This window comes from Cebus imitator, unplaced genomic scaffold (assembly GCF_001604975.1).
Source record: "Cebus imitator isolate Cc_AM_T3 unplaced genomic scaffold, Cebus_imitator-1.0 Scaffold52, whole genome shotgun sequence".
NCBI lineage: Eukaryota > Metazoa > Chordata > Mammalia > Primates > Cebidae > Cebus > Cebus imitator.
In genome coordinates this window covers 3,525,344-3,538,699 of record NW_016107367.1, presented here as the reverse complement: position 1 = coordinate 3,538,699, position 13,356 = coordinate 3,525,344, and the positions used below count along the sequence as shown (strand labels likewise).

At 42.3% G+C, this 13,356-nt stretch overlaps 1 protein-coding gene across 13 annotated transcripts in view; it reads left to right on the top strand.

The window, feature by feature from the left end:
* The window catches only part of EML1 (EMAP like 1), a 202,843-nt gene that overhangs the window by 130,575 nt on the left and 58,912 nt on the right, over positions 1 to 13,356 (top strand). For 7 of the 13 annotated variants that reach the window (XM_017528138.2, XM_037738335.1, XM_037738334.1 and 4 more), the window contains exons 4-5: positions 5,684 to 5,740; positions 9,248 to 9,382. In XM_017528138.2, coding sequence (XP_017383627.1) covers positions 5,684 to 5,740; positions 9,248 to 9,382 — 192 coding nt within the window. The remainder of the gene's footprint in view (positions 1 to 5,683; positions 5,741 to 9,247; positions 9,383 to 13,356) is intronic. The other 6 variants (XM_017528141.2, XM_017528143.2, XM_037738337.1 and 3 more) reach the window with 1 other exon arrangement.

Here is a 13,356-nt window from a genome sequence, read left to right as displayed (position 1 = left end):
TCCAGATATTTTTTACATTTGTCTGTGATTTCTTCTTTGACTATTGATTGTTTAAGAGTGAATTGTTTAAAGATTGACTTTCTATTGTAGTAAATACCGGCATGCCTCATTTTATTGTGTCTGGCTTTATTGTGCTTCACAGACCACATTTTTTGCAAAGTAGAGGTGGCAGCAACCCTGTGTTGAGCAAATCTGTCAGCATCATTTATCCAACACGTACTCGCTTCATGCCGCATTTTGGTAATCCTCACAGCATTTCAAACTTTTTGTTATCATTATGTCTGGTGTGGTGATCAGTGATCTTTGGTGTTAGTACTGTAATTGTTTTGGGTCACCCATAGAAGGTGGCAAACGAATCCATAAATGTGGTTTATGTCCTGACTGCTCTGCCCATTGTTTCACCATCTCTTTCCTTCTCCATTGGCCTTCCTTTTCCCTGAGGCACAACAATATTGAAATCAGGCCATTTGGTGACCCTATAATGGCCTCTAAGTGTTCAAGTGAAGCAAGAGTCATATTTTTCTCACTTTAAATCAAAAGCTAGACTGATTCAGCTTAATGAGGAAGGTACGTCAAAAGCCAGGATAGACCATCAAGTGGTTTAGATGTTTGTCTCCTCCAAATTTCATGTTGAAATGTGTTCCCCAGTATTGGAGATGGGCCTGGTAGAAGGTGTTTGGGTCATCAGGGTAGATCCTTCATGAATGTCTTTGTGCTGTCCTCACAGTAAGTGAGTTCTTGCTCTGAGTTCACACAAGGTCTGGTTGTTTAAAAGAGCATGGCACCTCCTCCCCACTTACTTCCTCTCTTGCCAAATGACGTGCCTGCTCCTCTCTTGTCTTCTGCCATGATTGAAAACTCCCTGAGGACACACCAGAAGCTGAGCAGATGCTGGTGCCATGCTTCCTGGACAGCCTGCAGAACTGTGAGGCAATTAAACCTCACAATTCTTTATAAATTGCCCAGCCTCTGGTATTCCTTTATAACTGCACAAAACAGACCAACACAGGCATATTGTGCCAATTAGCCAAGTTGTAGATGCAAAGAAAATGTTCTTGAGGGAAATTCAAAGTGCTACTCCAGTAAGCACATGAATGATTTAAAAAAAGTGAAACATCCTTATTGCTGATACCGTAAAAGTTTGAATGCCCTGGATAGAAGATCAAATCTGCCATAACATCCCCTTTAGCCGAGGCCTAATCCAGAGTAAAAAAAAAAAAAAAAAAAAAGCAAAACATCCTTATTCCTGATAAGGAGAAAGTTTGAGTGGTCTGAATCAAGGATCATACCAGTAACAAGATTCCCTTAAGCCAAAGCCTAATACAGAGCAAGGCCCTAAGTCTCTTCAATTTATGAAATCTGAGAGAGGTGAGGAAGCTGTAGAAGAAAAGATTGAAGCCAGCAGAGGCTGGCTCATGAGCCTTAAGGGAAGATGCCGTCTCCGTAACATAAAGGTACAAGGTAAAGCAGCAGGTGTTACTGTAGAAGCTGCTACAGCTTGCGCAGAAGACCTAGCTAAGATAATTGATGAAGGCAGATATGCTAAATAACATATTTTCAATGTAGATAAAACAGCCTTATATTGGAGAAAGGTGCCATCTAGGACTTTTATATGAATAGTCAATACCTGGCTTCAAAGCTTCAGAGGACAGGCTGACTCTTGTTAGGGCCGGATGTGGCTGGTGACCTTAACTTGGAGCCAATGCTTGTTTATCATTCCAGAAATCCTAGGGCCCTGAATAAGTATGTTAAATCTCTGCCTGTGCTCTATAAATGAAAGAAAGCCTAGATGACAGCACATCTGTTTATAGCAGGGTTTACTGAATATTTTGAGCCCATTGTTGAGGCCTACCGCTCAGAAGAAAAAGCTTCCTTTCCAAATATTACCATTCATTTACAGTATACCTAGTCACCCAGGAGCTCTGATGGAGCAGCACAAGAAAATTAATGTTTTTATGCCTGCTCACACAACACACATTCTGCAGCCCTTGGATCAAGGAGTAATTTCAACTGTCAAGATTTATTATTTAGGAAATACATTTCATAAGGCTATTGCTGCCATTGATAGTGATTCCTCTAATAGATCTTGGCAATGTCAATTGAAACCCTTCTAGAAAGGATTCAACATTCTAAATGCTTTTAAGAACATTTGTTGGGCCAGGTGCAGTGGCGCACACCTATAATCCCAGCATTTGGGGAAGTCAAGGCAGGAGGATCATCTGAGGCCAGGAGTTTGAGACTGCAGTGAGCCATGATTGCGCTACTGCACTCTAGCCTGGGCAACAGAGCAAGACTCTGTCTCAAGGAAAAAATAAAAGAACATTTATGATTCATGGGAGGAGGCCAAAATATCCACATGAACAGAGAAGCTTGGAAGAAGGTAATTTCAGCCCTTATGGATGACTTTGAGATAGTTCAAGACTTCACTGGAGAAAGTCACTGCAAATGTGATGGAAATAGCAAGAGAACTAGCATTCGAAGTGCAGCCTGAGGATGGGACTGAGTTGCTACAATCTCCTGATGAAACTTCAGTGGATGAGGAATCACTGCAAAAAAAGTAGTTTCTTGAGGTGGGATCTGCTCTGACAGAAGATGCTGTGAACACTGTTGAAATGACAACAAAGGGTTTCAAGTAGCACAGAATCCCTGATGAAGAGGTGGCAGGGTCGTGTGGCTGGAGAGTGGAGAACATGGCCTGGGTTGTCTGGCTCCAGAACCTGTGCACCGCCCACTGTGCTTGGCTGCTTCCCGCACAGATTTCCAGGTCAGCCCCTACATCTGCTCAGGAAAAATGCTTGATGTAATTACTGCTTGCAAATCATCCTTTTATGCCCCATCCTGTCTGTGTAGTATTTGTGGGAAGCAGGAGCAGCCGTCAGTAGTGAGGGTGACTCTGAGCAGAGATTTCTCAGATTGCAAGCCCAACGTTGATAAGGGAGAGCCAGGGTGAAACACCAAGTAAAGAAACAAGTCCTGGCTATGAACAGAGGACTGGGTCTTATACCCCCACATTTCAGCCGCATGTGAAAGGGCTGATGGGTAGCGATTACTCTCAGCACTATTATCTTAGAAAAAAAAGGAGGGAGGAAGAGAGCAAGACAGGAAGGAACGAATGAACACATGAAAAATTATGATGGGTAGCCATCATGTTGTATATAAGTGTGTACGTTTGTGTACTAGCATTTAAATGGTAACTCTCCTCCCAGAAACATTCTAAGGCCTCTGTAGAGTTTTCCTTATAATTTACAGCATATCCATTTGATTAATAAGCTGTTGTCAGCATATAGCTGCCAACTAGAAATACATAGTTCTCCTAGACTGAGTGTCCAAGCCTCTGGGTTTTGAGTGAAAGTGTAGTGCTTCATGTATTTTGGTTTGTTTCTGGCTTTTATGGGCTTCGGTGGATGTGAGTTCCCATCCATTTGGAAGCTGGAACTAAGAACAATAGCATCTAATTGCTACTCTGTGGTAAAGTTCCTATAGATCTCTCATTAGTAGAAAATTTTGAAAACAGAAGCAGACTGGGCATTCCGAATATTAAGATTAAAATAACTTCCAAGTCATTTCAAATATGTTTACAATCATGTAGGAATTTTTCTGTAATCAGAGTTCGAAATTAAATGAATCAGGGCATCTGTGGTGTGTGGATGGGTATATGTTTATTTTCTTTTCTCTAGGGGTTTTTCAGCCTGGTGCTTAAGAACAAAATCCCCTTTGGAAATAATCCAGTGCCCAGCGGTTGTGCTTTGTGTTGCCAATTAAGACTTCGATTGAGGGCTTGATTTGGAATCCTTGGGAAAAGCTTTGTTTCCATTAGGCAAAGGAAAAAAGGCAGAAAATCCAGGGAAGACATTGTAGGTCATACCTTGCTCAGTGGGGATTCGGACGCTCACAATGGAGTAACATTTCCACTGGCTCAAGAAAGAGACAATCACTGTTCTCTGGGCTCATAAGTAGAGCATGACAATAGGCCAAGCTATGTGAACAGAGATCAAAAGAACAAAACTGGTACAAAAAGCGTTATTTAAAAAATGCTCTGTGACAAATGTGAGATAGAATGGCAAATATCTGTTGCTTCCAAACAAACAGCCAATAGTCCTTTGGAAAAATAGTTCCACTTGTTAGAAGCACAGCATCTGTACTTGCACTGAAGTCACTGCTGGGTACGTAGTGTGATTTGAAGAATAGAAAGCCAAACTCTGGCTCCAGTTGATTTTTAAAATTATTTCTAAATCCATTTCCCTGTTATTCAGATCCATTGAAATGTAGGTGATAAATCCACTTTGAGTTTGTTCTCAGTAGCAAAATAGAGGTAGAAGTATTGTCCTGTTGAACAAAGACCCTTGGGACCTGTCCTGTTATCAGAAGTGAGATGGTTCTCCCCAGTAGCTCAAGTAGTTGGCTTTGTACTGTAGGAAAAAGACTTACATATATAGAATTCTGTAAGATTCTCCAAGACCACTAGCGTTCCTGAAAAAATGACTTGGATTTTGCCAAAGATCGGTTTTTAGACAGTGAAAGTTATGAGCTTTTGTTAATTTAATTATTGAAGTGCGTTATCTCAGTCTGTCAGAATTATCTCGAAATTGGAGGGACAAAAGCCAGGTGTGTCCTGGTTCCCTGTGGACCCTCCAGCACTCAGCATAGCGCACAGTGGATGGTCAATGCCTGATAAATGTTTGTTGAGCAGATCACTGTTTTTATCCAGTGTTCGTTGCCCCAGCTGTCAGGACAAATGGAATCATCCGAAAATCTCCAGTCACACATAAGAGCTGCCTGTCAGATTTCTGTTTTCATTGTAAAAGTTTGGGATACTTTTGCAAAATTTTGGAAAACTGATTTTTGATCCCCAGTCACATGATGAAAGAAAACATAATTGTAGCTTCTTATGCTTAAAATTCTTATTAGCCATAAGAGAGACATCTGCTTTTCATATGGTCACCAGTCTCCACTTCAGAAATTTTATTATATCTAAAATGTTAATTGGCACAAATTGTGGAATGCATATGTAATGTAATATAAAGAACCATTTTGTTTTCATAACTTAGAAGGTTGCAGGTTTGGGTGTGCGGGCAGAGAGCAGAGGGGAAACAAAATAAGTGGTGGTGTCTATGTGTTTCTACACCAAAAATACTTGCCTTACGCACTAAAAAATGTGCCGCATTATTGCACAGTCTCTCACAAGCCAGTACTTCTACCACTTTCAAAATAAAGAGCATTATTTTTTACTTGCTGTCCGGAGGGAACACAGCTTCTTTGATATTCCCTGCTGGCTATTTGAGGAGGCTTCCTGCAGTGAGTGTATGGTATTACTCTCTGGCTGCCCTTGTTACTGCACATGTCTTGTCTTGAAGCTTTATTTTCTGTCCTTCACTTTGAGTCCTAGTAAATCCTCTTTAATTCATAAGAGCCCTTGGCTCTCAAAAGGAAATATCTTGGTTTTTTTCTACGTCTGGGACAATAGTAAGATTTTTTTTTAAAGTTTAACATTTTAATGCAAATATGGGAATGACAAATATCTTGAAAGAGTTGTGATGGATTATATCCGCATCTATATATGCAAACCAAATGTTTTCGATTTTGATGTGTGCATCCTGCAATTTACTGAAGCTTATATTTTTCCGTACCTTTATTAATTGCACTCATGTTTATTCTGCTTTGTTTCTGTGCCTCTTATACATAGATTAAACAGATCTGTGAGTCTTCTCAATGCTTGCAGACTGAATAGATCGACACCAAGGTGAGGGGAACTTAGATTTACTTTGTCACCCTAGCTGTTCCTTCCATTGTTTCCATCTCTGTTTTAACACAGTAGCTTAAAGGTCTCGTCCAGTGCCTGCCATTCATCAAGTTGTCAGTCATGTAACTATATTCATCATTGACATTTATTGTTTTTTTTTTAGATTCTCAACTGGTCCTCCAAAACTAGAGTACTTTGGCTGTGCATAAATTGCAAGTGGTCTTAATTAGGGGCCTAACAGAGAGAACACAGCATTGAAGGCCTCAGCCCCGCCACTTGCTGTAACCGCAGACCAGTTGCCCCACACTCCAGAATCTGGTTCTTCATCTGTAAAATGAGGGTAATGATATTGTGGCAGGGGATTTGTGAGGTTTGAGTTAAATCATACAGTAGATGTAAAAGTGCAGAGTACTCCTTAAACATTAACTGTTGCTGCTGCTGCAGTTTTCATCACCAGCACCCCCATGAATTCTTCCAGCCACCAGGCTGAGTGTTCATTATTAGAAAATCAGTTAGTGTTTGCTATAATTGATGAACAGTGGTGGTTTTTCAGCTCTTTCAGGGTGTTTTACCCAGTTCTTTAAGTTGCTGTGAACTTGCCATGAACTCCCACAAGGGCGCCACAGAAGCCATGCTCTGGGCTCTTCTTGCGGCTGCAAAATCTCCCAGGGCCCCAGCAGCTGGTCAGGCAAAGTGTGCTTCAGAGCCTTGTGCTAAAGACTGGGCGGAGAATAATCCTGCTAAGTCAAATTAGCTTGGTGTTTGTCGTCATAGAAACATCTTGAACTTTAAGCACAAAGGCTCCTGTAATTTTTAGACTTTAATCTCAAATTTCAGAAATGTCATGCTCTCTTAAAATCTGTAATTTCCTTGTCCCCAAATTGAACATTCTAAAAACGCACATTTTGACGTTAAGGCACACCCTGCTGATTACAGTTGTAAGATTCTGGCACCATCCACTCAAAGATTCATCAGTTACCAAAAGGACTATGTGGAAAGCGTATTCAGATAATCACCCGGAGAGTGAGGTGATTTTTCAAAGCCAACATACCATGAGAGTTTTAAAAAACATGCCCGGAGATTACTGAGTGACTGGACGTTGCAAAGGAGGGAGGACTGAAAGTCTGGCTAACGAGGGTACAGACAGAGAAGACAGAGGGGAAGGAACGTAGACGGAAAGAGTCACTGGCTACCAAGGAGAGTGGCCAGGGCCAGGCAGGAGCCACCGATATGGGAGGCTTGTTTACTTATGAGGAGGAAGGACGTCGAGCTTTGGTGCAGGAGCAGTGGTCTGGCTGTGTTAAGTTCCTCAGTTCCTGTATGCTCCTTGTTGAGATTGGGTTCCTATGCACCCTTCACTGAAGCTGTGCCCACTGAAGCTACCTGAGACTCCCCACTTCCCGGTCCCCACCCCCTCCTCTGTGTAGCAACAGGACACTTATCTAGCCTGCGCTAGTTTCTGCGCGCCCCTCCTTCTCTCCTGGTGTCAGTGCTACCTCTGACTCCTGCAGTAGATTCTCAGCCCACATCTTTAAACATTAGTTTCCCTGGGGGCTCTTCTCTCCTTGGTCACCACCTCCCTCAGTGATTTCCTCTGCGTCAGTGGCTCAGCACCCACCAGATGGACAGGGCCTGTCCCGAGCTGTCTCGAGCATTGTAGGCTTGTATTCTCACCCACCCACACTTCCAGCTCCAAAATGTCTAGACCAGAACCACCCAAGTCTGGGCCTGTTCCCAGAGCCTGGGCCCTAGAACCAGCCCCCCACCCGCCCCTCCCCTCCTTCATTTTGCTTACAGAGCAGGTGCTGCATTAAAAGCAATTTGTGTCTCTTCTGGTGACAGGGTCAATGTGTGATTCTTCCATTTATTTCATCCTTTCATTTAGTAAATGTGTACCAAACTTTCATATGAGGCTCTGCAAAGCATACGAAAATGATAAATGAGGTAAGATCTCAAGAAAGGCATGGACTAACGATGAAGATTTCTAAATATGTACAGAGAAACCTATACTACAGTTATGTACTGTGTGAGTTTGGGCTACTGTAACAAAGTCCATAGACTGGGGAGCTTATAAAAAACAGAAAGATATGCCTCACCATTCTGGAGGCTGGAAGTCCAAGATCGGGGTGGCCAGCATGGTCATGTTCTGAAGAGGGCTGCCTTCAGGGTTGCAGGTGGCTGTCTTCTCACATGGTGGAAAAGGCTAAGAGAGGTCTCTGGGCCTCTTCCATCAGGGCAATAATTCCACTCATTAGGGCTTCACCTGCTGACCTTATAACCTCCCAAAGGCCCTACCTCCTAACACCATCACGTTGAGCGTTAGGGTTTCCACACATGAATTTGGGGAACACAAGCAGTCCATAGCATGCTCTAAGAGGGAACAATCAGCCTTTACCTATGCGTGGGCTCTGATTTACCCCTGATGCCTGCGAATTCCCTGTGAATAGGGGATCCCTTCTCCTAGAGCGGGCTCTTTCCATCTGTGTCATAACAACACATTCAAGCTGTTCATTTGATCTTTCCCAGAAATTTGCAGTCTTCAGGAAGCCTTCCCCAGGCCGCCTTCTCAGGCCTCAGAGCACTCTAGTCCCTCTGGTCCTACAGAAGGAAGTTGGACACTTACATGGACACCACCTCCAAATGAAGGCATTGTGCATAGAGTGGAACATTTCTATTGTTACCCGTGGCATCCTGTTAGCATTTGTCACATGAGTGCCTTTAGGCCTGAGTTCTTCAACATCAGCACTATTGATATCTGGGGCCCGGTGATACTTTGTGGATGGGGCTATCCCAGGCTGTGTAGGATTTTTAGCAGCACCCCTGGCGCCCACCCACTACGTGCCACTAGCAGTCCACCCCCAGCTGTGCAACAGAAGGATCTCTCACCGGACATTGCCAGATGTCTCCTGGGGGGCACCATCCCCTCCCCGATTGCACACCACCATCTAGACCAAGCTTGTCCAACCCGCGGGCCTGTGGGCCGTGTGTGGCTCAGGACAGCTTTGAATGCCACCCAGCACAAATTTGTAAACTTTCTTAGTACGCTATTTGTTTGCAGTTTTTTGTTTAATTCATCAGCTGTCGTTAGCATTAGTGTATTTTATGTGTTAGCATTAGTGTATTTTATGTGTGGTCCAAGACAATTCCTCTTCTTCCAATGTGGCCCTGGGAAAACAAAAGACTGGACACCCTGGAGAATGAAGCCTGCTCGAGGGCAGGATTGCCTCCCTCCAAGCCCCTGGAGTGCCCTCACACGGTCCTGCCGAAGTCTTCATGCCTCTGTTTCCTCCATGACTGTGAACTGTACTAGTGGCCTCAGTTACAAAGGCAGAGGGCAGAGGTGTTACTCCACGTGACACTCTGAAAAGCTTTTTGATCTCCGTAGCTAGGTCTGTCTTTGGAATGCCCATGTGGAAGTATGATGTTCTGTGTACGTATTTGTGTGCTTAGCAATAAAATAAAATCACAATATTAAGGAGTTCACTGTCACTTCCATTCCACTCTTAGTAACATCAAGAGGACCAGCTCTTCTGAACGAGTATCTCCTGGGGGTCGAAGGGAAAGCAATGGGGATTCCAAAGGAAACCGGAATCGCACAGGCTCTACCAGCAGTTCTTCCAGTGGCAAAAAGAACAGTGAAAGGTAAGGACATCTTATCTCTCAGTTCCTGCTGTTCAGATGTTTTAGCACCTCTTGTCCCCAGAGAGGAGTCAGAAGATCCCCTCATATTCCAACAAGCTAGGAGCACTCTTGGAGAAGAAGGCCTTCTCCTGAGATATTTGTAAGCACTGATCAAACAGCCATTTGAGGGCAGCTGCTAGGCACAGTTCACATCCACTACTGTCCAGGTAGAAAAACTGTCACTCAAGATTACCAGCACTCAGGACATAAGTAGTTCCTGGGAATTTCTTAGCACCAAGTACCTGGAACTGGGGAAGTCATTCTGAATTTCTCCATGAGCACCTTTTATTTCTAGTACACTCTCCTGACCTTTTAAAGTTAATTTTAATGGACTGCTTTAAGTTTGTCAGCAGTATTTTCTGAGACAGGGTGGCTGAAAAGTTATAATTTTATGATTTATCAGAGGCTATGTTTAATATGGATGCTAACACCAGAAATGTGAACCATTTTCCTTTATGGTTTCGTGAAATGTAAGTACTCCAAATTTGAGGTTAGTTTATAATGGATTATGGTATGTATCAGTGAAATTAATAGTAACATTTTATTCCTGAATGCTACCTTTTGGTATTTTAGCAGCTTGTTTTATGTCTGTATAATATATTTATATCATATAATATACTCTGTAAAGAAGATCCAGTTTCTCTATGTATTTCTACCTAATATTATACTTTGTTCTAACTTTTTAAACATTGTACTTTAGTTTTTTTCTCCCTGTTTAGTAAAGCTTAGGAAGGAATTTCAGTTTCAGAGGCTGAGCATGTGTGTTTTTTCCCCAAATGTTCATGTAAGGAGAAGGCTTAGTCATAAAGCAATCGACTCCAACCCACGGGCTGTAAAAATTCCAAGTTTGTAAATCCATGGTGATCCAGTCCTATAAAGGAAGCTTAAACTCTTTTTCAGTTTTATTCCTAAAAGATGTCTGCTGTAGAAAGCATAGAGATACTTCTCACATCTGTAGCAGGTCAAGTCCATGGTCAATTAACAATTTAAAAAACGATTAACATGTGTTCTGTCTTCTTCTCATTTAGACTATTAGTACTTCTTATCAGAAGATTATGCTAATGGGGTGATAATACCTTGGAAATGAGGCCAAGTGGTTACAATGGCAACAGAGTGTGAGTTGGTGGGAGGTGCCACATAGCCCAAAACTTCTTTTAATTCAGGGTAAGCTTGGAAGTTGACCTGAAATGTCTAGATCTTGGCAGTTCTTAGAGACTTGGCTCCTCCTCTGCACATCTGATTTTTATTAAGAATTTCCAAAAAGAATCTGCATTGTGTAAACTCCAGATCCATTTTATCTTCAAAATCCTATGGCTTTGGTAAATGTACTGGGTAAATATTTCCGTAGAATATATTTACAAAGAGATTTTTTAAAAATGCCACAGTAGAAAATTTTGATTTGGAAATGAGGGACTGGGACAATTTGCTAATCATGTTCCCAAACTAATTCAGGCAACTAAACATGTCCATTTAAAAATAAACTCTTTGTCTCGTTAGAACCCAGGCATGGCTGAGGCGAGCATAGCACAGAGCTGGCCAAGTTTCATGCATCGTGCACCGAAGGGGCTTCAGAGACAGTTACTGTCTCCTCTTAGGTAATTGCTGGTCTTGACAGGGGGCCCATAGGAGTAAGAGCTGCAGTAACTCAGAAGGAAGCAGCTAAGACGCAGTAGAAGTGAAGGTAAAGTTGGTAACTCAGTTGCTGTCTGAGCCCTTCCCGCCTTTCTTCCTCTGTATTCCTGTGTGCGCAGCCCCACGCTTAGGGTGCTTGGACCCTAGCACCAAAACAGAGCTGGAGTCTTGCTGAGCAGTGGCACTCTGGGGACGGGACAGGAGGAAGGAAAGCGTAGGAGGCAGCCCCCACGTAATTCCTGTTTTAAACATTACTGCGTTCAGTGGACTCAAGATGCCATGCCTCTTCCCCATTGTTCACTCGGACGTGTCCATTGTTCCCGCAGGCTGTCCTGCGATTTAAAAGATTGTCCTTATTGGGTTCCTGTAGGCAGCAAGACGTGGTGGCAAGGGCACAGGCTCTGCAGTAAAAGAAAGATCTGGGTGTGTATCCAGTTCTGCCTTAACGTTGCCAAGCCTCACTTTTTTCCTCTGCAAATTAGGGATTTATACCTAATTCCCTTGACTCTTATAAATAAGCTAACTTGTAGGAAAATACCCAGCATAGGCTTGGCACTCAGTAAATGGCGGTCATCACTGTGATATTTGTTATAAAGACAGACTTGTGTGGAATGGAGGAAAATAATCAGTGGGGCGTTCTAAAATCTCTCACTTTTTATTGTCCTCATTTGTAAGATGAAGGTGTTAGATTTTGTCACAATCTGGGTTGCACTTGTGTCTAACATGGTCAGGGGAAATAAAATATTGCAGATATCCTTGTGATGTTCACAGTTCTTAAATAAGGCGTCGGGTGGAGTTGGTCTTTGGGCTACAGGCGATCCCAGCCTGTCTGCTGTTCCAGAGCCCCATTCTCTTCCACTCAGGAAGGCTCATTAGGATGCACGTGAGTGAGAGTGCTGATGTCATAGGGATGGCTTCCACTCTGTGCTGCTTTGTAGAAGAAGCAAATCATTCACACAGGCAGTGCTTTAACTTTCAGCCACGACGGATTATTAGCCATAAAGCTCACAGCTTCTCACACGCCATGTGCAAAGCTGTCTTTCGCACATATGGCACTTAGGCGCATATTAGAAAAAGGCTCTCCTTACTTCAGAAAAACAGTTACTTCTCAGCACATATAATACAGCAGATAGAAAGCCATTCTGTATAAATTATACAACTCTTACTACTGAACACAAAATAATAGTGTTTGTGAAGTCCTAAATATTAACCTTTTCTGAGATAATTTATTTAAAAATATGTCTTACTTTCATAAAAATATACATATATATATTTTTTTCTTTTTTTTTTTTTTAAGACAGAGTCTTGCTCTGACGCCAGGCTGGAGAGTGCAGTGGCCTGATCTCGGCTCACTGCAACCTCTGTCTCTCGGGTTCAAGCGATTCTTCTGCTTCAGACTACCATGTAGTTGGGACTACAGGCACACGCCAACACACCCAGCTCATTTTTATAGTTTTAGTAGAGATGGGGTTTCACCACGTTAGCCAGGCTGGTCTTGATCTCTTGACCTCGTGATCTACCCTCCTCGGCCTCCCAAAGTGCTGGGAGGCATAAGCCACTGCACCTGGCCAAAACTATATTCTTTATGATAGTTTCAGTCTTCTAGCTCCCATGTCTCATTTTCTTTACAAATGGTCACTAGATTCGAGTCTGTCTTGTGATATGGTAGACCTTTCTCTTAGAATGTTTAACTTTTTCGAATACTTTGTAACAAGCCACAAAATTTTAACAGCATTTAATCTTTGCACCAACAAAACCTCCATTAAAAACAACAGCAGTGTATGGTAATATTTTACTTTATGTATGATTGATGATAAATGAATATTAATAATTACATAGTGATTCATGTCATCATGAAAGACATTTAAATAGGGAATTGGCAATAACATTGTGATGGAAGGCTTGTAAAATGTAGCCAGTAAACTAATCTGATAGAGATATTTTTCAATTTAAAAAGTATTTTGCATCAGATAGAAAATGGGCTGCCTATTTAGAAGGCCAGTTCATGTTAGATGTTGTTAGATTGATAAAGTATTTCAATTATCAAGCTGGTTCCTCCTTTGTAAGTCTTAGGGGAATGAGTATGTCAGCTCTGTAAGCAAGACACTGTTTCAGCTTTACTGAAAGTTGTTGAAATGAGCTGATTTTGATACAGCAAGGATGTTTCAGTCATGTGCTAGAAACTATTGTTACATACATATAAATCAGGGGGGTCCAATCTTTCGGCTTCCCTGGATCACATTAAAAGAATAGTTTTGGGCCACACATAAAATAAACGAGCACTAACGATAGCTGATGAGCCT